This window comes from Pleurodeles waltl, chromosome 1_2, assembly GCF_031143425.1.
Source record: "Pleurodeles waltl isolate 20211129_DDA chromosome 1_2, aPleWal1.hap1.20221129, whole genome shotgun sequence".
Classification (NCBI taxonomy): domain Eukaryota; kingdom Metazoa; phylum Chordata; class Amphibia; order Caudata; family Salamandridae; genus Pleurodeles; species Pleurodeles waltl.
The window spans coordinates 1,332,984,545-1,333,001,509 of record NC_090437.1 but is presented as its reverse complement, the minus strand read 5'-3'; the positions used below and the strand labels follow the sequence as shown (position 1 = coordinate 1,333,001,509).

General features: G+C 43.3%; 1 protein-coding gene across 3 annotated transcripts in view; it reads right to left on the bottom strand.

Moving 5' to 3' along the window:
- Positions 1-7,786: 7,786 nt before the first annotated feature.
- TAF1C (TATA-box binding protein associated factor, RNA polymerase I subunit C) overlaps positions 7,787-16,965 on the bottom strand; it is an 80,862-nt gene continuing 71,683 nt past the window's right edge. For 2 of the 3 annotated variants that reach the window (XM_069205672.1, XM_069205673.1), the window contains exons 14-15: positions 13,950-14,087; positions 8,924-10,597 (exon numbers count right to left, since the gene is read on the bottom strand). In XM_069205672.1, coding sequence (XP_069061773.1) covers positions 9,048-10,597; positions 13,950-14,087 — 1,688 coding nt within the window. In that variant the 3' untranslated portion in view covers positions 8,924-9,047. Of the gene's footprint in view, positions 10,598-13,949; positions 14,088-16,965 lie in introns of all 3 variants that reach the window. The other variant, XM_069205671.1, reaches the window with a different exon arrangement.

Sequence of the window (16,965 nt, the reverse complement as noted above, 5' to 3'; positions counted from 1 at the left end):
AAGGGACTAAGAACCAAAACCTAGGATGTCTGCCACCACATTGTTGTTGATGTGTTGGCAGCTAATCAGATCTCATCCTGAGATCTGCTGGCCCGGTGGATCATCTGCGGTGTGAAATATACAAAGTTTTTGAGATCTATTTACCCCATACCTTTCTTTTTTTCTCAGCCCTCGTTCAAAGTATCACCCTGAAATTTTCTGGGATGGAGCCGAGGTGGATGTGACATATTTTTACGAAAAGTTTTCAAACAGTGCCAAAGTTATTAGCAAATCAAAAAATGCTTTTCCTATGGAAACATGGTCCTAACTAGAACTTCCTAGTGGCGATAGAATGAATATATATATTATAAAATGTCACTTACCTAGTGTACATCTGTTCGTGGCATGTTCTGCTGCAGATTCACATGCTATGCATATCGATTCCGAAATCTAGTGTTGGGCTCGGAGTGTTATAAGTTATTTTTCTTCGAAGAAGTCTTAGAGTCACGGGATCGATGACTCCTCCTCTTCAGTTCCACTGCGCATGGGCATTAACTCCATTGTTAGATTGTTTTCCCGCAGAGGGTAAAGAAAGGAGTGATAGAGTATATAAGTGGAAAAAAAAAGATGTCCATGCAAATGTAAATGTATATACATATGTACAAATTTGTTAACTTAAACGACTACAAGCTTCCGGGGAGGAGGGAAGGTGCATGTAAATCTGCAGCAGAACATGCCACGAACAGATGTACACTGGGTAAGTGACATTTTCCGTTCGTTGGCATGTGTAGCTGCAGATACACAGGGTATGCATAGACTACAAAGCTGTTTGTCCTCCCAAAATAGCGGTGGCTAGACTGTAGGAGTTGAAGTTTTTTTAAATAATGTTCTTAGAACAGCTTGACCTACTGTGGCTTGTTGTTGTGATAATACGTCCAAACAGTAGTGTTTAGTAAATGTATGAGGTGTTGACTATGTAGCGGCTTTACATATTTCAGCCATTGGTATATTTCTTATAAAAGCCATTGTTGCACCTTTCTTTCGTGTAGAATGTGTTTTCGGGGTGATTACAAGTTGTCTTTTTGCTTTGGTATAGCATGTTTGCATTCACCTTACAATCCATCTTGTTAAATCTTGTTTTGATATAGGATTGCGTGTATGTGGTTGTTCTCAACTCAAGAAGAAATGGATCCTCGAGCGCACACCCGACAACCTTGCCACCCTCAAAGACGCCAACCGTGAACACCACCAACGGATCCGACTCGCCAAGCGCGCCCACTTCACAGAATGCCTCAACAACAACGCCCACGACTGCAAAGAACTCTTCTGCATCGTGAAGGAACTCTCCAACCCAAACGCCAACGTCAACGACGTCGCTCCCTCCCAGAAACTCTGCGACGATCTCTCCACCTTCTTCCACCAGAAAATCGCAGCCATCCACGACAGCTTCAACACCGACAGAACCCAGAGAGTCCGACTCTCACCCTTCCGATCCAAAGCCACCAACCTCATCTGCGGCGTCCCCCAAGGCTCCTCTCTTAGCCCAACGTTGTTCAACGTCTACATGGCCCCCCTCGCACAACTGGCCCGTCAACACAACCTTAGCATCATCTCCTACGCCGATGACACCCAGCTTGTCCTCTCCCTGACCAAAGATCCGCTCACCGCCAACACCAACCTCCACGAGGGACTAAAATCCATCGCCGAGTGGATGAGCAACAGCCGCCTGAAGCTGAACTCCGACAAGACGGAAGTCCTCATCCTCGGACGCACCCCCTCGGCCTGGAACGACTCCTGGTGGCCCACCGCCCTCGGACCCCCACCCACCCCAGCCAGCCACGCACAAAACCTCGGCTTCGTCCTCGACTCTGCTCTCACCATGTCCAAACAGATCAACGCCGTCTCCTCTTCTTGTTTCAACACCCTCCGCATGCTCCGCAGGATCTTCAAGTGGATTCCAACAGGAACCAGGAAGACGGTGACTCAAGCCCTCGTCAGTAGCAGACTTGACTACGGCAACGCACTCTACACCGGCATCCCAACGAAAGACATCAAACGACTCAAACGCATCCGCCCGCCTGATCCTCGACATACGCCGCCGATGTCACATCTCCCCCCACCTGAAGGACCTCCACTGGCTCCCTGTGGAAAAAAGGATCACCTTCAAACTCCTCACCCACGCACACAAGGCTCTACACAACACCGGACCCACCTACCTGAACACCAGACTCAACTTCTACGTCCCCACACGTCAACTTCGCTCTGCCAACCTCGCCCTCGTCCCCCGAATCCAGCGCAAGACCTCTGGCGGCAGATCCTTCTCCTTCCTCGCTGCCAAGACCTGGAAGTCTCTCCCCACCTCACTACGCCAGACCCAGGACCTCCTCACCTTCAGGAGACTCCTCAAGACATGGCTCTTCGAACGCTAGCAGCACTCCATCCCCCCCCCCTCCCCAGCGCCTCGAAACCCTGACGGGTACATAGCGCGCTTTATAAATTCACTGATTGATTGATTGGAAAGCCACAAAACGTTGTTTTGTCTTTCTAAATTGTTTAGTTCTGTCTATATAGTACATTAGAGCTCTTTTGAGGTCTAATGTATGTAGAGCTCTTTCTGCCACAGAATCTGGCTGTGGGAAGACGACTGGCAGTTCCTCTGTTTGATTGATATGAAATGATGAGACTACTTTTGGTAGAAATGTTTGGATTTGTTCTTAGTACAAGTTTGTGTTTGTGTACTTGGAAGAAAGGTTCCACAAGAGTAAAAACTTGTATTTCACTTACTCTTCTTAAAGAAGTAATTGCTACTAGGAAGGCAACTTTCCATGTTAGAAATTGAAATTGGCACGAGTGCATTGGTTCAAAAGGTGGTCCCATAAGTCTTGTAAGCACTATATTTAGATTTCAAGATGGAACTGGTGCTGTTCTTGGTAGAATAAAGCGTTTTAAGCCTTCCATGAAAGCTTTAATGACAGGAACTCTAAATAAAGAGCTATGTTGAATATTTTGTAAATAGGCAGATATTGCAGTAAGTTGTATTTTTATTGAGGAAATGCTAAATTTGATTTTTGCAAATGAAGTAAATAGCATACAATATCTTGTATTGATGCTGTAAGAGGATCCATATTTTTAGCTTGACAGTAATAGACTAATCTTTTCCATTTGTTTGCATAGCACTGTATACTAGTGGGTTTTCTTGCTTGTTTAATAACAGGAACTCTAAATAAAGAGCTATGTTGAATATTTTGTAAATAGGCAGATATTGCAGTAAGTTGTATTTTTATTGAGGAAATGCTAAATTTGATTTTTGCAAATGAAGTAAATAGCATACAATATCTTGTATTGATGCTGTAAGAGGATCCATATGTTTAGCTTGACAGTAATAGACTAATCTTTTCCATTTGTTTGCATAGCACTGTATACTAGTGGGTTTTCTTGCTTGTTTAATAACTTCTATACATTCTGATGGGAGTTGTAAATATCCAAATTCTATTACTTCAGGAGCCAAACTGCTAGATTGAGAGCATTGGGGTTTGGATGTCTGATTTGATCTTTGTTTTGTGTTAACAGATCTGGTCTGCATGGGAGTTTGGAGTGTAGTACTACAGATAGATCTAGTAGTGTTGTGTACCATGGCTGACGTGCCCATGTTGGTGCTATGAGTATCATGTTGAGTGACGTTTGACGCAACTTGTTGACCAGAAATGGAAGGAGGGGGAGAGGGGGAAATGTGTAAGCAAATATCCCTGACCAATTGATCCATAGAGCATTGCCCTTGGATGAGGATGTGGGTGTCTGGATGCAAAGTTTTGGCATTTTGTGTTTTCGCTTTTTCTGAATAGATCTATGTTTGGTGTTCCTCACTTTAGAAACTATTTTTGAAGTTCTTGAGGATGAATCTCCCATTTGTGTGCTGGTGATTTCTGCTGAGGATAGCTGCTGATTGTCTATCCCTGGAATGTACTGCACTAATAGATTAATTTGATTGTGAATTGCCCATTTCCAAATGTTTTGGGCTAGAAGGGACAGTTGGGATGAATGTGTCCCTCCCTGTTTGTTGAGGTAATACATGGTTGTCATGTTGTCTGTCTTTATAAGAACATTCTTCTGTGTGAGAAGAGGTTGACATGGCTCAGGGGGCCAGAAACACAGCTAATAACTAAGTGGTTTATGTGTAGCTGTTTCTGTTTGACATCCCATTGTCCTTGAATATTGTGATTGTTTAGGTGAGCTCCTCAACCAATCACTGATGCATCTGTTGTAATTACGGTTTGAGGCACAGGACCTTGAAACGACCGCCCTTTGATTAAATTGCCGCAATTCCACCACTGAAGGGACATATGTGTTTGGTGGTCTATCAACACTAGATCTTGGAGTTGACCGTGTGCCTCTGACCATTGTTGTGCAAAGCACTGTTGTAAGGGCCTTGTGTTTAATCTTGTGTGTGGAACTATTGCAATGGAAGATGCCATCATTCCTAGGATTTTCATGACAAATCTTACAGTGTATTGTTGATTTGGTTGTATAAGTGGAATTAGATTTTGGAACGCTTGTATCCTTTGTGTATTTGGATACGCTAGAGCTAGTTGAGTATTTAGGATAGCACCTAAATACGGTTGTACTTGTGCTGGTTGAAGGTGTGACTTTAGGTAGTTTATAGAAAAACCTAGGGTGTGCAGGGTTTCTATTACATAACATGTATGATTTTGGCATTGTGTACTACTGCTTGATTTTATTAGCCAATCGTCTAGATATGGAAAGACATGGATATGTTGTCTTCTTAGGTAAGCTGCTACTACTGCTAAGCACTTTGTGAATACCCTTGGAGCTGTTGTTATGCTGAAAGGTAACACTTTGAACTGGTAGTGCTTTCCCTGAATGACAAACCTGAGTTATTTTCTGTGAGCTGGATGGATGGGTATGTGGAAATACGCATCCTTGAGGTCTAGGGCTGTCATAAAATCTTGTTTTTGTAGCAGTAGGATAACATCTTGCAGGGTTACCATGTGAAAATGTTCTGATAGCATGTAAAAATTTAGGGGCCTGAGGTCTAATATTGGCCTGAAGGTGCCATCTTTTTGGGGAATTAGAAAGTATAGTGAATAAACTCCTGTTCCTAGTTGAGACTCTGGAACTAACTCTATTGCTTGTTTGAGTAGTAGAGATTGAACTTCTTTTTGTAACAGAATTGCATGTTCTGGGGTTAACTTGTGATACCTTGTTGGAATATGTGGAGGACTGTTTATCAATTCTAGGCAATAACCATTGTGGATAATTGATAGCACCCAGTTGTCTGTAGTGATATTTTGCCAATGTGTGTGGAACTGCTGTAGTCTTCCCCCCACAGGAGACTTGTGAAGTGAAGGGAGTGAGGGAAGTCACTGTTTTTGCTGTGTTGCAGGCTGTTTAGAGGTTTGGAATTTACCTCTGTTTCTAGAGTATTGTCCTCTATATGTTCCTCTAAAACCACCTCACTGGTACTGGGTTTGGTAAGTTGGTTTAGTTTGGGAAGTTGATGCCTCTGACAGTTGTGGTCTGAAACCTCCTCGAAACTCAGTTTTACGAAATGACCCTCTATATGGTGTAGAATAGAGTGCCCCCATTGCCCTGGCTGTGTCTGAGTCTTTTCGTAGTTTTTCTATTGCTGTGTCTACCTCTGGCCCAAAAAGATGTTTCTTATCAAAGGGCATGTTTAACACAGCCTGTTGTATTTCTGGTCTAAAACCAGAGGAGCGCAGCCATGCATGTCTACGAATAGTGACTGCTGTGTTCATACTCCTTGCAGCGGTAACAGCTGCATCAAGGGCAGATCTTATTTGGTTATTACTAATAGCTTGCCCTTCCTCTACTACCTATTGCCCCCTTTTCTGATGCTCTTTTGGGAGATGCTGTATGATATCCTGCATCTCATCCCAATGGGCTCTATCGTAACGAGCTAGCAGTGCCTGGGAATTAGCTATCCTCCATTGGTTTGCTGCTTGGGACCCAACTATTTTTCCTGCAGCATCAAGTTTTCTGCTTTCCTTATCAGGAGGGGGTGCATCTCCTGAGGACTATTTGCTCTTTATCTTGCAGCACTAACCACTACTGAATCAGGTGGCACCTGATGGGTGATATAATCAGGGTCAGAAGTGCAGGTTTATATGTTTTCTCTATTCTAGGTGTTATTATTCTTCCTTTCACAGGCTCATTAAAAATTTGGTCTGCGTGCTTTACCATGCCTGGTAGCACTGGGATGCGTTGGTACCTAGAATAGGTTGAGGATAATGTATTGAACAAAAAGTCTTCCTCAAGTGGTTCTGTGTGCATTGTGACCCCATGATAGGCTGCAGCCCTGGCTATCACCTGATTATATACTGTAGTATCTTCAGGTGGAGATGGTTTAGAGGGGTAGGTACCTGGGTCGTTGCTTGGGATGGGATCAGGGTTGTAAGGGTCCCATGGATCAACAGTGTCTTGTTGTGAGTCAAATGAATGCGTTGGAGAATGCATTGGTGTAGGACTTATTTGAGGAGAGGTAGGTAGGTGCGGAGGATGAGGAGGAGAAGACTGAGGAGGTGCTGGCTTCTCTTTTTGTTTTGGCACTTAAGCTGGGGGCTGCGCAGTGTCCAATTCCTCCTGAAATGCCAGCTTTCTCTTGGTTTTTAAAGGAGGTGCTGTGATGATTCTCCCTGTTTCTTTACTGTTGTGTATCCTAGACTGTCTCTCATCCATAATTTGAGGGATTGGTTCAATCTCTGTCTCTTCCTCAGAGGTTTTATGGCTTTCTCGCAGTCTTATGGAAAGTCCTTGTTGCTCTGTATAACCTGCCTTTTTCGGTTCTGAAGTGTGATGTTTTTTCAGGATCGAAAATGATGAGGAAGGTCTCGGCCCCCCAAACAGGTTTTCTAATTTTTGACTCTGAAAATGGTTGTTGTCTACTGGAGTCTGAAATGGAGCTTCTAATAATCTTTGTCAACTCTGAAGTCATCGGAGGCATGGCCTTTTTCGGTGCCGAACCCGAGGGTCAGTCACCAACAGTCTTTTTTCAGGCTGAGCCATGCCCTTCCGGCAGTGGCGTACCCAAGGCCTTCTGTTGTTTCTTATGTGGGGGTGCAGGGGAAGGCGTACTCACATGCTGGCCGTCTGTGACAGGTCTGTCTTCTCTTCAGACTGCTGTCTGCATTTGTTCCTCTTCTGTAACGTCAAAATGTCCTCCGCTCTTCTACACCATTTCCAGCCTTCTTGCTCTTCGGTCCCTCAGAGTCTTTGTCGATCCGAACGATCCACAGGCCTCGCAGTTTTCCCATCGAAGGTCTGGAGAAAGGCAGAGGTTGCAAACCAGATGTTGGTCTGTGTATGGGTACTTAGCGTGGCACAGAGGGCAGAATCGGAATGGAGTCCGATCCATGAGGCTTTCCACGCGGTCGGCCAGAATAGGCCTGAGTTGGGCACGCACGCCCGAAGGGCAAACAAAGTTGTTTTCCCAACAGTACTGCTGTTTCGATGGAAGATGAATAATGCGATCAATGCAATACCAACGAAAAGGAAGGTTTTTTCAGAAAGTTTTCTGAATCAAAATCTCGGAGCGAGAGAAAACACATCTGAACCCGACGGCGGAAAGAAAACAATCTCACAATGAGTCAATGCCCATGCGCAATGGAACCAAAGAGGAGGAGTCACTCGATCCCGTGACTCTAAAAGACTTCTTTGAAGAAAAACAGCTTGTAACACTCCGAGCCCAACACCAGACGTCAGAATCGATATGCATATCATATGAATCTGCAGCAGAACATGCCATCTAACATATATATTACACACACACATATCATGTTTTGGTGCTTTTATTGTACAAAATGGAGTGTATAAAAACCCACAGTTGCCTGCGAAATTCGGATTTCAGCATCGTAGTGAAAGTGCCTAGACCACTCTGGAGAGGTTTAACATTGTCAAGGATTATGCCGCCATGGGGGACCAAATTAGGTGCCGGGGTCATCTAAATTATGCAGCAAAAATGCAAATTGTGCAGTACATTTTCTAAAAGTATTTTTAGCTATTTGAGCTAGAAACCTTTTTGTGAAGTCTGCAAGTACTGCAATTTATGTCACAAAATATGTAGCAAATCAGGAAATAATTTTTCAATAAACGTTGCTGCCACAGAATAGCTTAGCTCCACTAACCCTTTCAATTGCATTAGCAACAATTTATTCAAGAAAGGTATCTCAGTCCCTGTGTACTGAAAAGGTTTGAAAACTACTGTATAAGAGGGTTGGGCACAGATGCCACTGGACTTCCAAGGGAGGCTGAGCAGGTTTGGAGGCCCCAGGAGAGGGTGGTGGTGGTGGGGTGGGGAGGGGGGGTTGTTAGCAGCTCCCAGTTACTTGAGATAGCTCTTTTCTGTCTTAAGATGGGCATACGTCACAGTGAAAATATGTATAATTTTCACTGTGGATTTTGTTAGTTAATGTTATGAGTTTTTTATGTGGAATTTAATATCTAATCCCTTGCGCATGGCTTTGGATAGCAAACCCTCTGTGATCTACCAACACATGCGGTCTATGGCATAAACATTTTAATTTTGTGTGTTCACATTTTTGCTTGTACACAAATTGCATGTTTGCACAGAAGTGCATCAATCACCAATTTCTGCTTCGTAGCACTCTGCTTGAAAGTATCATTATGATGGATCCTAGCATATTTATAATATGAAAAATTCTTTATTATTGGGTGATCTGTTTAAGCATCTAGTTGTTCTACAGGCTTGTTGCATTTTAGAGTTGCAAACTTTGATATATACCCTTAGGGTCTCTAAAGACCAAGTAATTATTGGATTAATAAACACCAAAGGTAAACACTACTTTTTAACGACCCAAGATACTGGGCTACACCTTGCTGTTTGACAATGGACAAAGACAAGAGAAGAGTGGTAAAAATACTGGAAAATACAGAAGAAATGAAAAAGGGTTTAAAAGCAATGGTGCAGCCAAAGACGTAGACACTTCTTTGACAGTTTAATATGCAGTCAGACTATTTTGGCTTGGGCATTTTCGTTTTTATCTATGCTGGGAGACACACTTTCAGCAGTCTGCTCAAAATCCCATTCTTGGCTTCTTTGCCTGGGACCTGCCAAGATCCCTTTTAGAAGAAGGGTGTGGCGCTCTCGGATGCCATCCCTGCGACTCGTGTCTGGAGAAGGACAACGGCACTGAAGAGCTCCCTTCTTCGAGGGACACAGGCCCCAAGTCATCCATAGGCTCCGAATGTGAAAGAACAGAGAAAAAATCTTGGACTGTCTTCCTTCTCTCCCTGGGGATTCCACGGTGACGTAGCGCCTGTGAGGAGAGAAGCTCCTCGGGTGAAATTTTATCTGAAAAAAGGCCATGTCCCGTCCTACCACTGGTTGATGGGTTGGATTCTGATACTGAAACATTATTCATTTCACCAGTTCGTGTTTGTTGAAGCTTTTTAGTCCGCCTTGTGCCCTCATCTACAGCTTCTAAGAAGCAAGTGTTGTCCAAGGAAATATCCTGCGTATCTGGGGAAAGATAGGATGTTGGATTCCAAGGAGATTTAAGAATGGAACTCGGGACAGGACTGTTTCTTAAAGTCAATGACAAAGAATAAGGTTCCTTTTCCGAAACAGTCAAAGGTTCCTCTGCCTGTGACAGGTCTGGAGGCTGCGACAGGGCACTGACTGGCAAGTCAGAGGGGTCGCTAAAGTCAAATGGCTCAGAGGTGAAGCTGCCAGTAGAGGCAAAGCTACCAGAAAGGCTTTGCCTGCGTCTTGCCCGTGCCCGTTTCAGCCTGCTCCTCTTCTCCCTAAGAGCCTTGATCCTTTCCTCTTGGTTAAGCCCCAGTTTGTCTTTCCACCATTCATCCCAGTTTCCGGTCCAGGATGCTGCCAGGCGCTGGCTGACATTGTCCAACCAGTCATCTGTATCCACAGTGTCTGGCAAGGGTACGACTTCCAGAGGTTCTATTCTTTCTTGAAGGATAGTTTGCTGCTCCTTCATAACACCCCAGAGGCACTGCCTGGCATGTTGGTATATTGGTCTCTCTGTTGATTCCCTCCGTTCTTTGGTAGTAAAGAGATTCTTGCAATTGAAACTGGGACGTATTTCCGGACGCTGTTTATCACTATCCAATTTTTTTGGGACCCTAAGAAAATCCTTCATCCAGCGCTTACTGAGAGCCTTGGCTGCAGAGCTTAGGCAAGGAAAATTTGTTGGCATTTTGTTTGGGCTATCAACCGTTTTCTCCAAAGAGCACGCCAGGGGATTGGTGGCATCGCTGTATTTCACAGGACGGCAAAGCTCTGGCTCATCTGATGCAGAATCAACATGGTCGAAGTTGTTAACAACCACTTCAAAGCCTGGAGTTACTGCTTCTTGTTCTATCCCGTCACCAGCATGAGTCACACGCCCTTTAGCGCTGGCTCCATTCTTGTACGGGTCTTCAGCGGTCTGTGTTGCTGTTACCGGACTGCTGCTGGTACCGACTGCATCTGAATGATCCAACTGCTGATCGTCTGCAGATTTCTCCTCATTCGTCAACGCCTGATAAAACAAATCTCCAGCCTGAGAAAGCTGGATCACCATCAAGGATTTAACTCTTTCCTTTTGAAAAGCAGCGGTAACACCTGTAGACAAAAAGAGGAGAGGGTTAGTGATACTTGAGATGTGAGCGGAACAATAAGGGCAAAAAAATATGTGCATGAATACCAACTTAACCATCTAGTTTTTGCCTTTAGAATTTGACTAAGTAGGAAGAAAGTACGCGATCCACATTCTTGCTCATCATTCTGCCAGATATGTAGAACGCTCAGCCCAGAAAGAGGCAACCTGGGGACACTTTGCCCAGAATAAAAATAAACAAAGTATTGACCCTGTGTACCTAAGCTTGAATGTATCAACATGACTAAATAGGTTGCAACGTGTTGGCGTGCCGTGGAAGACCCATCGCAAAGTTTAACGGATGATCTTTCACTGTCTCATTTTAGCTATCACAGAATTCTTTGCTCTAGTCTGTAGAAACAATGCTACATGCAATTACACCAAACGTAACTCAAAACTAGAAATTTACTCAATGAAATGCTTCCATGTGCTTTGGCGTACATTTGTTTGTGTTAGAAAACATGTCTTTGATGGGAAGAAAAAGTTACAAGATATCTGGATCCACAAACCCGGGATTGCAGACTACCCACGGACTCAGATTGAGTTTGAATAAAGAACCACACAAAGTACAAGAAACACATTGAGACATTTCCGTTACTCCATGACTAGAGGTCAAGGCATATAAGCAGGTAAATGCCCTAAACTTACAAGTACTTATAATACCCATGTGCACAAATAAACACCTTAAAAATCATAACTTAATCTTTGAAAAGAGTTGTAACAGATACAGGGAACGAAAGAGAGTAAAAGTGAATACTGCTACCAAATGGTTTACTAATAATCTACAATGTACAGTTCCAAACGTTCATCACTCATCCTGTGGGAATGATCCATTGGATTCTAGTCTGGAGAAATCTTGCCACTAAGAGGGGAAACTCCACTTTATGTTTAAACTTGTATGTATCAAATCATATTTTGTTTGACGAAGGCCCCTAGAAGCCAGAGTTTCTTTTCTCTAGCAATTCTTTCTTTCAATTGAAAAACAATAAATATAATCTTCTTTTTGGTTGCAGATAAGTGTCCTTAATGATGTTAACCATCAAAAAAACATCTTCCCAAAACCGAGACACCTTGGAACGTGTTAAGAACATGTTTGATAGAGCATAGGTGCTCACTAAACAGCTCTAGCAGCAGCTGTCATTCTTTAATTTCTGCATGAACAGTGTCTGGCAACCAATAAACATGTCACACAATCATTTATTGGAATACATTTATACTTGCAAATTGGGTATGGAATTCGCTTTCAAGAAATTCGATCATGTCGTTTGCTGTCCAATTTTTAAGCCTCTTACCAGCCCACATTTTCTTGACTACCCTCATCGTTCTTGTAATAAGCAAAACGTCTGTAATTGTGTGGTTTACAGGATTCACTTAAGTAAATGTATTTAACAACAGATCCGTATTCTCCATTGTGAAGACTTCAGGAAATCTTTTAGCTGTGGATACCTCTCAAAACTGTTGCATCCAAGTAAAATTTAATGCTAAGTTCTAAATTAGAATTGGGTAGAACTTGAGGAGTCTCACTTTGCGGAACTCTGTGGAGTTGCACAAAAACTTAGCAAGATTCCACGCAGTTCCGCAAGCGGAATTGGCCATTTGAGCTGATTTTTAACACCAGAAGCTTCTTCCATGCTGTAAAATCAGCGTGAACGGCACCACACGGTGTGCCAGAGAACACTGCTTCTTTCTGCTGCTTGAGTAGATTTTCTACTCGAGCGGCAGCCTTTTCAGCATGAGAGTTTGTAAGCTGCCACGGCTGCCCGCATTAAGCTATCTCGCTGAGAAGTGTGCCTTTTGCACCTGAAAATCATGCTGAGAGCGCAAAATCTCACTTGCCAACTTAACATTGGCGAGCCATGTGCAAGAGTAAGAAAAAACTTCACCATATGGCGGTTGGTGAAATTTTGCTGGAACTCCGCGTTCCAAGCAGAGAGCAGCGTGGGCAAAACTCCGCCGGCGGAGCAGAATTTTTCACCCACCCGTACCCTAAATATTTTGATTGCCTTCCTTCCACACTTGCTTTCTAGCAAATATTCCCAATATCAAAGACTTATTAACTATTTTCAAGTAACTGTTATCCCAAACAGGCAAGTCTGGTTTGAAATGCATTGAAATGCTCTGGTTTTAGTTCACTTTTTAGGATGTTATTTTAAGTCTCAGTAATTGTTCTCTTCCTCTGCCCCGTGTTTTGGAATAAACTGTTTTTATACAATTTGCACCCTGCAAGTCAAGATGTTTACAAATGTAAACCTAATAAAGGTCTCTTTCGTTGGCAAGTTTACTGACCCCGTACCCTGTTTTACCGTACGTGCTAAATTAAGTTGTTTTTTTTGTTTTGTTTTTAAATCAACAGAAAGTCAAACACTCCTCTTGCAGAGAAGCCTTGAACCCGGGACTATATCACTTCGCTATTTTCTAAAGTCACAAATTAGTTGGATAACAGCTTTTTTTATAAAATATTGAAGTAGGGCAGAGAACAATATTATATTTTGGAAATTAAGGAATTGAGAAGGACCACCATTTTTATGGCCTGCGCTGTGCCCCAAGTAACCCAACTAAGACGTATCTTAACAATATTTGTGCGAGTGCTCATGCTGCACAGTGAAATATTGTGCTGCACTTGTAGGCCTTTTAAATTCACAGTAGATTACGTGTTTTGTGTTGCTTTGATTCACGTCAACACCCATCCAAACTTCCGTAAAGTTAGTCCTAGCCCAAGGTTTCCCCAATCTTTCAAAGTTGTTCTTAGTATGTACTATTATTGAATACAGGTTCAATTAGTAGATCTTATGAAGATTGAGCAGTACTTTAATGCCCGAGTATTTTTTAAATCTGCCTTGGCAACCAAGTTAAAAAGCGTAAAGGAATTTTTTGACCCGGAGAAAAGCAAAATACTGAACTTATTCCAAATTTTTTTTTATACTATAATATTTTTTAAATAGGGATCCGGCTTCTTTACTGACAGAATCACGTCATCTGCTTACAATAACAGTTTGCATTTTAGGTGACCAATTCTTTTTTTTCAAAATTGTTTATATCACATTTTCCAAAGCAGGTAACAAAAGCAATTGACGTTGCCCATCAGTACAGGGCGTACAGTGGTCAAGTAACTTAAGAGAAACGAGAGAACAACTAGGAATTTAGGTGACCAATTGTGATTCCTAAGAGAAATGGGTCAGTGATGGCACGTTCGCCCTCCTTAGTCAACAAATTTACTTTGAAATATTTGAAATTAGAAGTATTTGTCTACTGTGTTTCAGTCAAGCACCAAATCACTTTATCCAAAAATACGAAGAACCGAAAAAAGTGTTCGCTTACCTGCTATAGGAGAGGACAACCTTTCTTTCAGGGCGTCCTCATGGTGAGGAACTTGTAGCGGGAGATATGGCAGAAAGTCCGAGATGGAGGAAAGCTTCCGAGCAGGACCACTGAGCTGACAGGGGAGTGTAGTTCCACCTTATCAAAAAAAAAATACAAAACAGACAATGGATTTGCTTCTGTGAATGGGTGGGACAGACACTGAGTTCAAGTCTATAAGAAGGTCTTGCTTTACCCAGCAAGCCCGGAATGAATAATATGCAGTAAAGTCACTCGCTTCTAGAGGAACATTGTAGCCTCATGCTTAACTCCAATTCAACAACATAAATGAGCAACTGAGAACCACAAATGAAGCCTGAGAAGATAAAATATATCTAAGGTCAAAACAGCACATACTCTAAAGCCATGGATTTCTAAAGAAGTACCACACTTTTTGTGAGCCGTGGATTTCCGAAGAAGTTACGTGTTACCTGCTGAATGTTTGTCATCAAGGGTTTAGACTGACATCAGCTATACAAAAAGATCGTACCTCAAGTTGTATATGATGTCACTCAGAGCCCCGAAGTGAAAAACAACCTTGTAATTCACTTTTTCCCCATCTAATATTTTATGTTATGTATGGCCCCAGAGTCATCTGCCCCTGCTTTCAACTGCTACACAGGGGCAAGATGTGTATTGGGGAACCACACAACTTAAAATTCGTGAAATCCACCTACACCACTCTGTGCTTTCCCTCCCCGCCGGGAGCTGTACTCCCTGGCTTCCATCAGTGCATTGACAGGCAACCAGAGACCCAGCCAGAGCAGCCAGAAATTCCACTATGACGTAGCAACAGTGGTTAACAAGTTCTGCTACCCACCGCTGTGACATCATAGCAGTGAGTTACTGGATGCAGTATCCAGTCGTCCACACTAATAGCTCTCCATAGGAGCCACACAGAACAACTATTATTACTCAAAACAGTGCTATTTGTTTTCTTACCACTGAAAGAATGAAACTCTGAGGAGGTCTGGATTAGCACTTTCAAGAGGCACACAGTGTTGAGGAATGATTGCTTAACACAGTGAGCTTTAGCTTGAGGAATGATTGCTTAACACAGTGAGCTTTAGCTTGAGGAATGATTGCTTAACACAGTGAGCTTTTTTCAAAGAACTTGTGTAAATTAACATTTATGTCAGGCATTTTATTTCAGCAGGCAGGGTATAGGTACATAGTAGAAACGTATTCTTTTTGATGAATCGCGCTCGTTAGGAAAAGTTTATAACTGATTTTGTCTGACGAGAAACTTACAACTGAAGTATTTTGCCATGAATGACGAGTATACAATGACAGAGTTTTTGTAAAACACACATACAATAAAGGTACCAGGTTCTTGAGCATTGTATTGTTTATGTACATTAATATGTTTTTGTTATATCCTCCAGAGTTAATGATGGACCACAAATGTTTTGAAGACCTCTTTCAGCTGACGACACGCCTCAAGCTTCAGTGTACTCAGTCACAGTATAATAGTGTTTGCAACAGCCACAGTTAATTTTGTAGAGAGGAATAACGCGTCACTTAAAATTCTTTCTTGAATTATCGCGTTTGCAGATGGCTCACTGAAGTGTGCCGCTGTGGGCCATCTTTTTTCGCTTTGTCGCCCTTAGTTTCTCTTGTGCCTTTCTGCCTCTATTCGCCTTTTCCTCCCAGCGCCGCACACTCACCTTCTCCATCCCAGCGCACGCCGCCTGCTCCTGTCCTATCCACCGCCTCCAGGATCTCCTCCCCGTGGCTTCATCGCATCCGCAAACTCCAGTGACCTCCTGGAACACCTCACTTTAAAGCTCAACTTCTCCAGCAACACCACCCTGGTAGCAATACCACTCTCTCGAGCTCCTGAAGCAAGATCCAAGTTCAGAGACACCAGCACGGGCTTAATCATCCCACTGGTGAACAACTCCAGCTCCTTCATCCTCCACGTGCCCTCAACTTCCACCGAGTGGACCATACTGACTCAAACACCAACAAGCTCCTGAAAGGCTTGAACACACTCAGGCACACTCAACGAATGACAGATGCAAACCACATCGCCTAACATCTCCTTGACCATGTTTTTTATCAACTTCTTGGACATCACAGTCTCATTCACTTGGACTGACCTCTCCCTTGTCCGTCAGGACCTGCACCTATCCCACCAAAGCAAAACCACACCCACCAAAGCAGCTTCAAATAACTGGAATAAAATCCCCATGAAAACCTGGATCACTGATGATAAAAAACTCATCAACAAATGACTGGCTAACCATCTCAACGAAAACAACCTCCTGGACCCATCTCAATCCGGATCCAGGACCAATCATGGGCTCCAAGACCGCTCTCATTGACGCCACCAATCTTACCAAGGAGACAGCAGCACTCAACCTGCTAAACCACTCTGCCATGTTCAACACAGTCACTCGCCCCATCCTCATCTAACGCTTCCACTCGCCAGTGATCAGCTCCTTCGTCACTAGGTGCACCCAGTTGGCAAGCCTGCCCTCATACATCTCTGCTGTCTCCAACCTGATCTGTGAAATCTCCCTAGGATCCTTACTCAGCCATACACTATTCAGTGTCTACATGGCACCACTCGCCAACATCGCTGGAGTCCAAGGTATCAGCATCATCTTATTATCTTATGACACACAGGTCATCCTCTTCCTCGCCTATGACACATCTAACACCCAGAGGAAGTCGCTAGCTGGATGAAGACCAACTGCTTGAAGTACAACTCGGTCAATGTAGAGGTAATGCTCCTTGGCAAAGACACCTCGCCTGGACTTTAGGCTGGAGGCCATCCAAACTAGGACCAACACCCAACCCATCAATCCATGCTAAGAATATTGATTGACAATCAAATCTTGACGCCCTGACAGATCAACAGTCACCACCTTCTCCTGCCACACCCTCAAGCTCCTCGATAAAATCTTCATATGGCTTCTGCTTATCACCCGAAGAACCATCACACGGGCTCCGAACACCAGCAAGCTCGGTT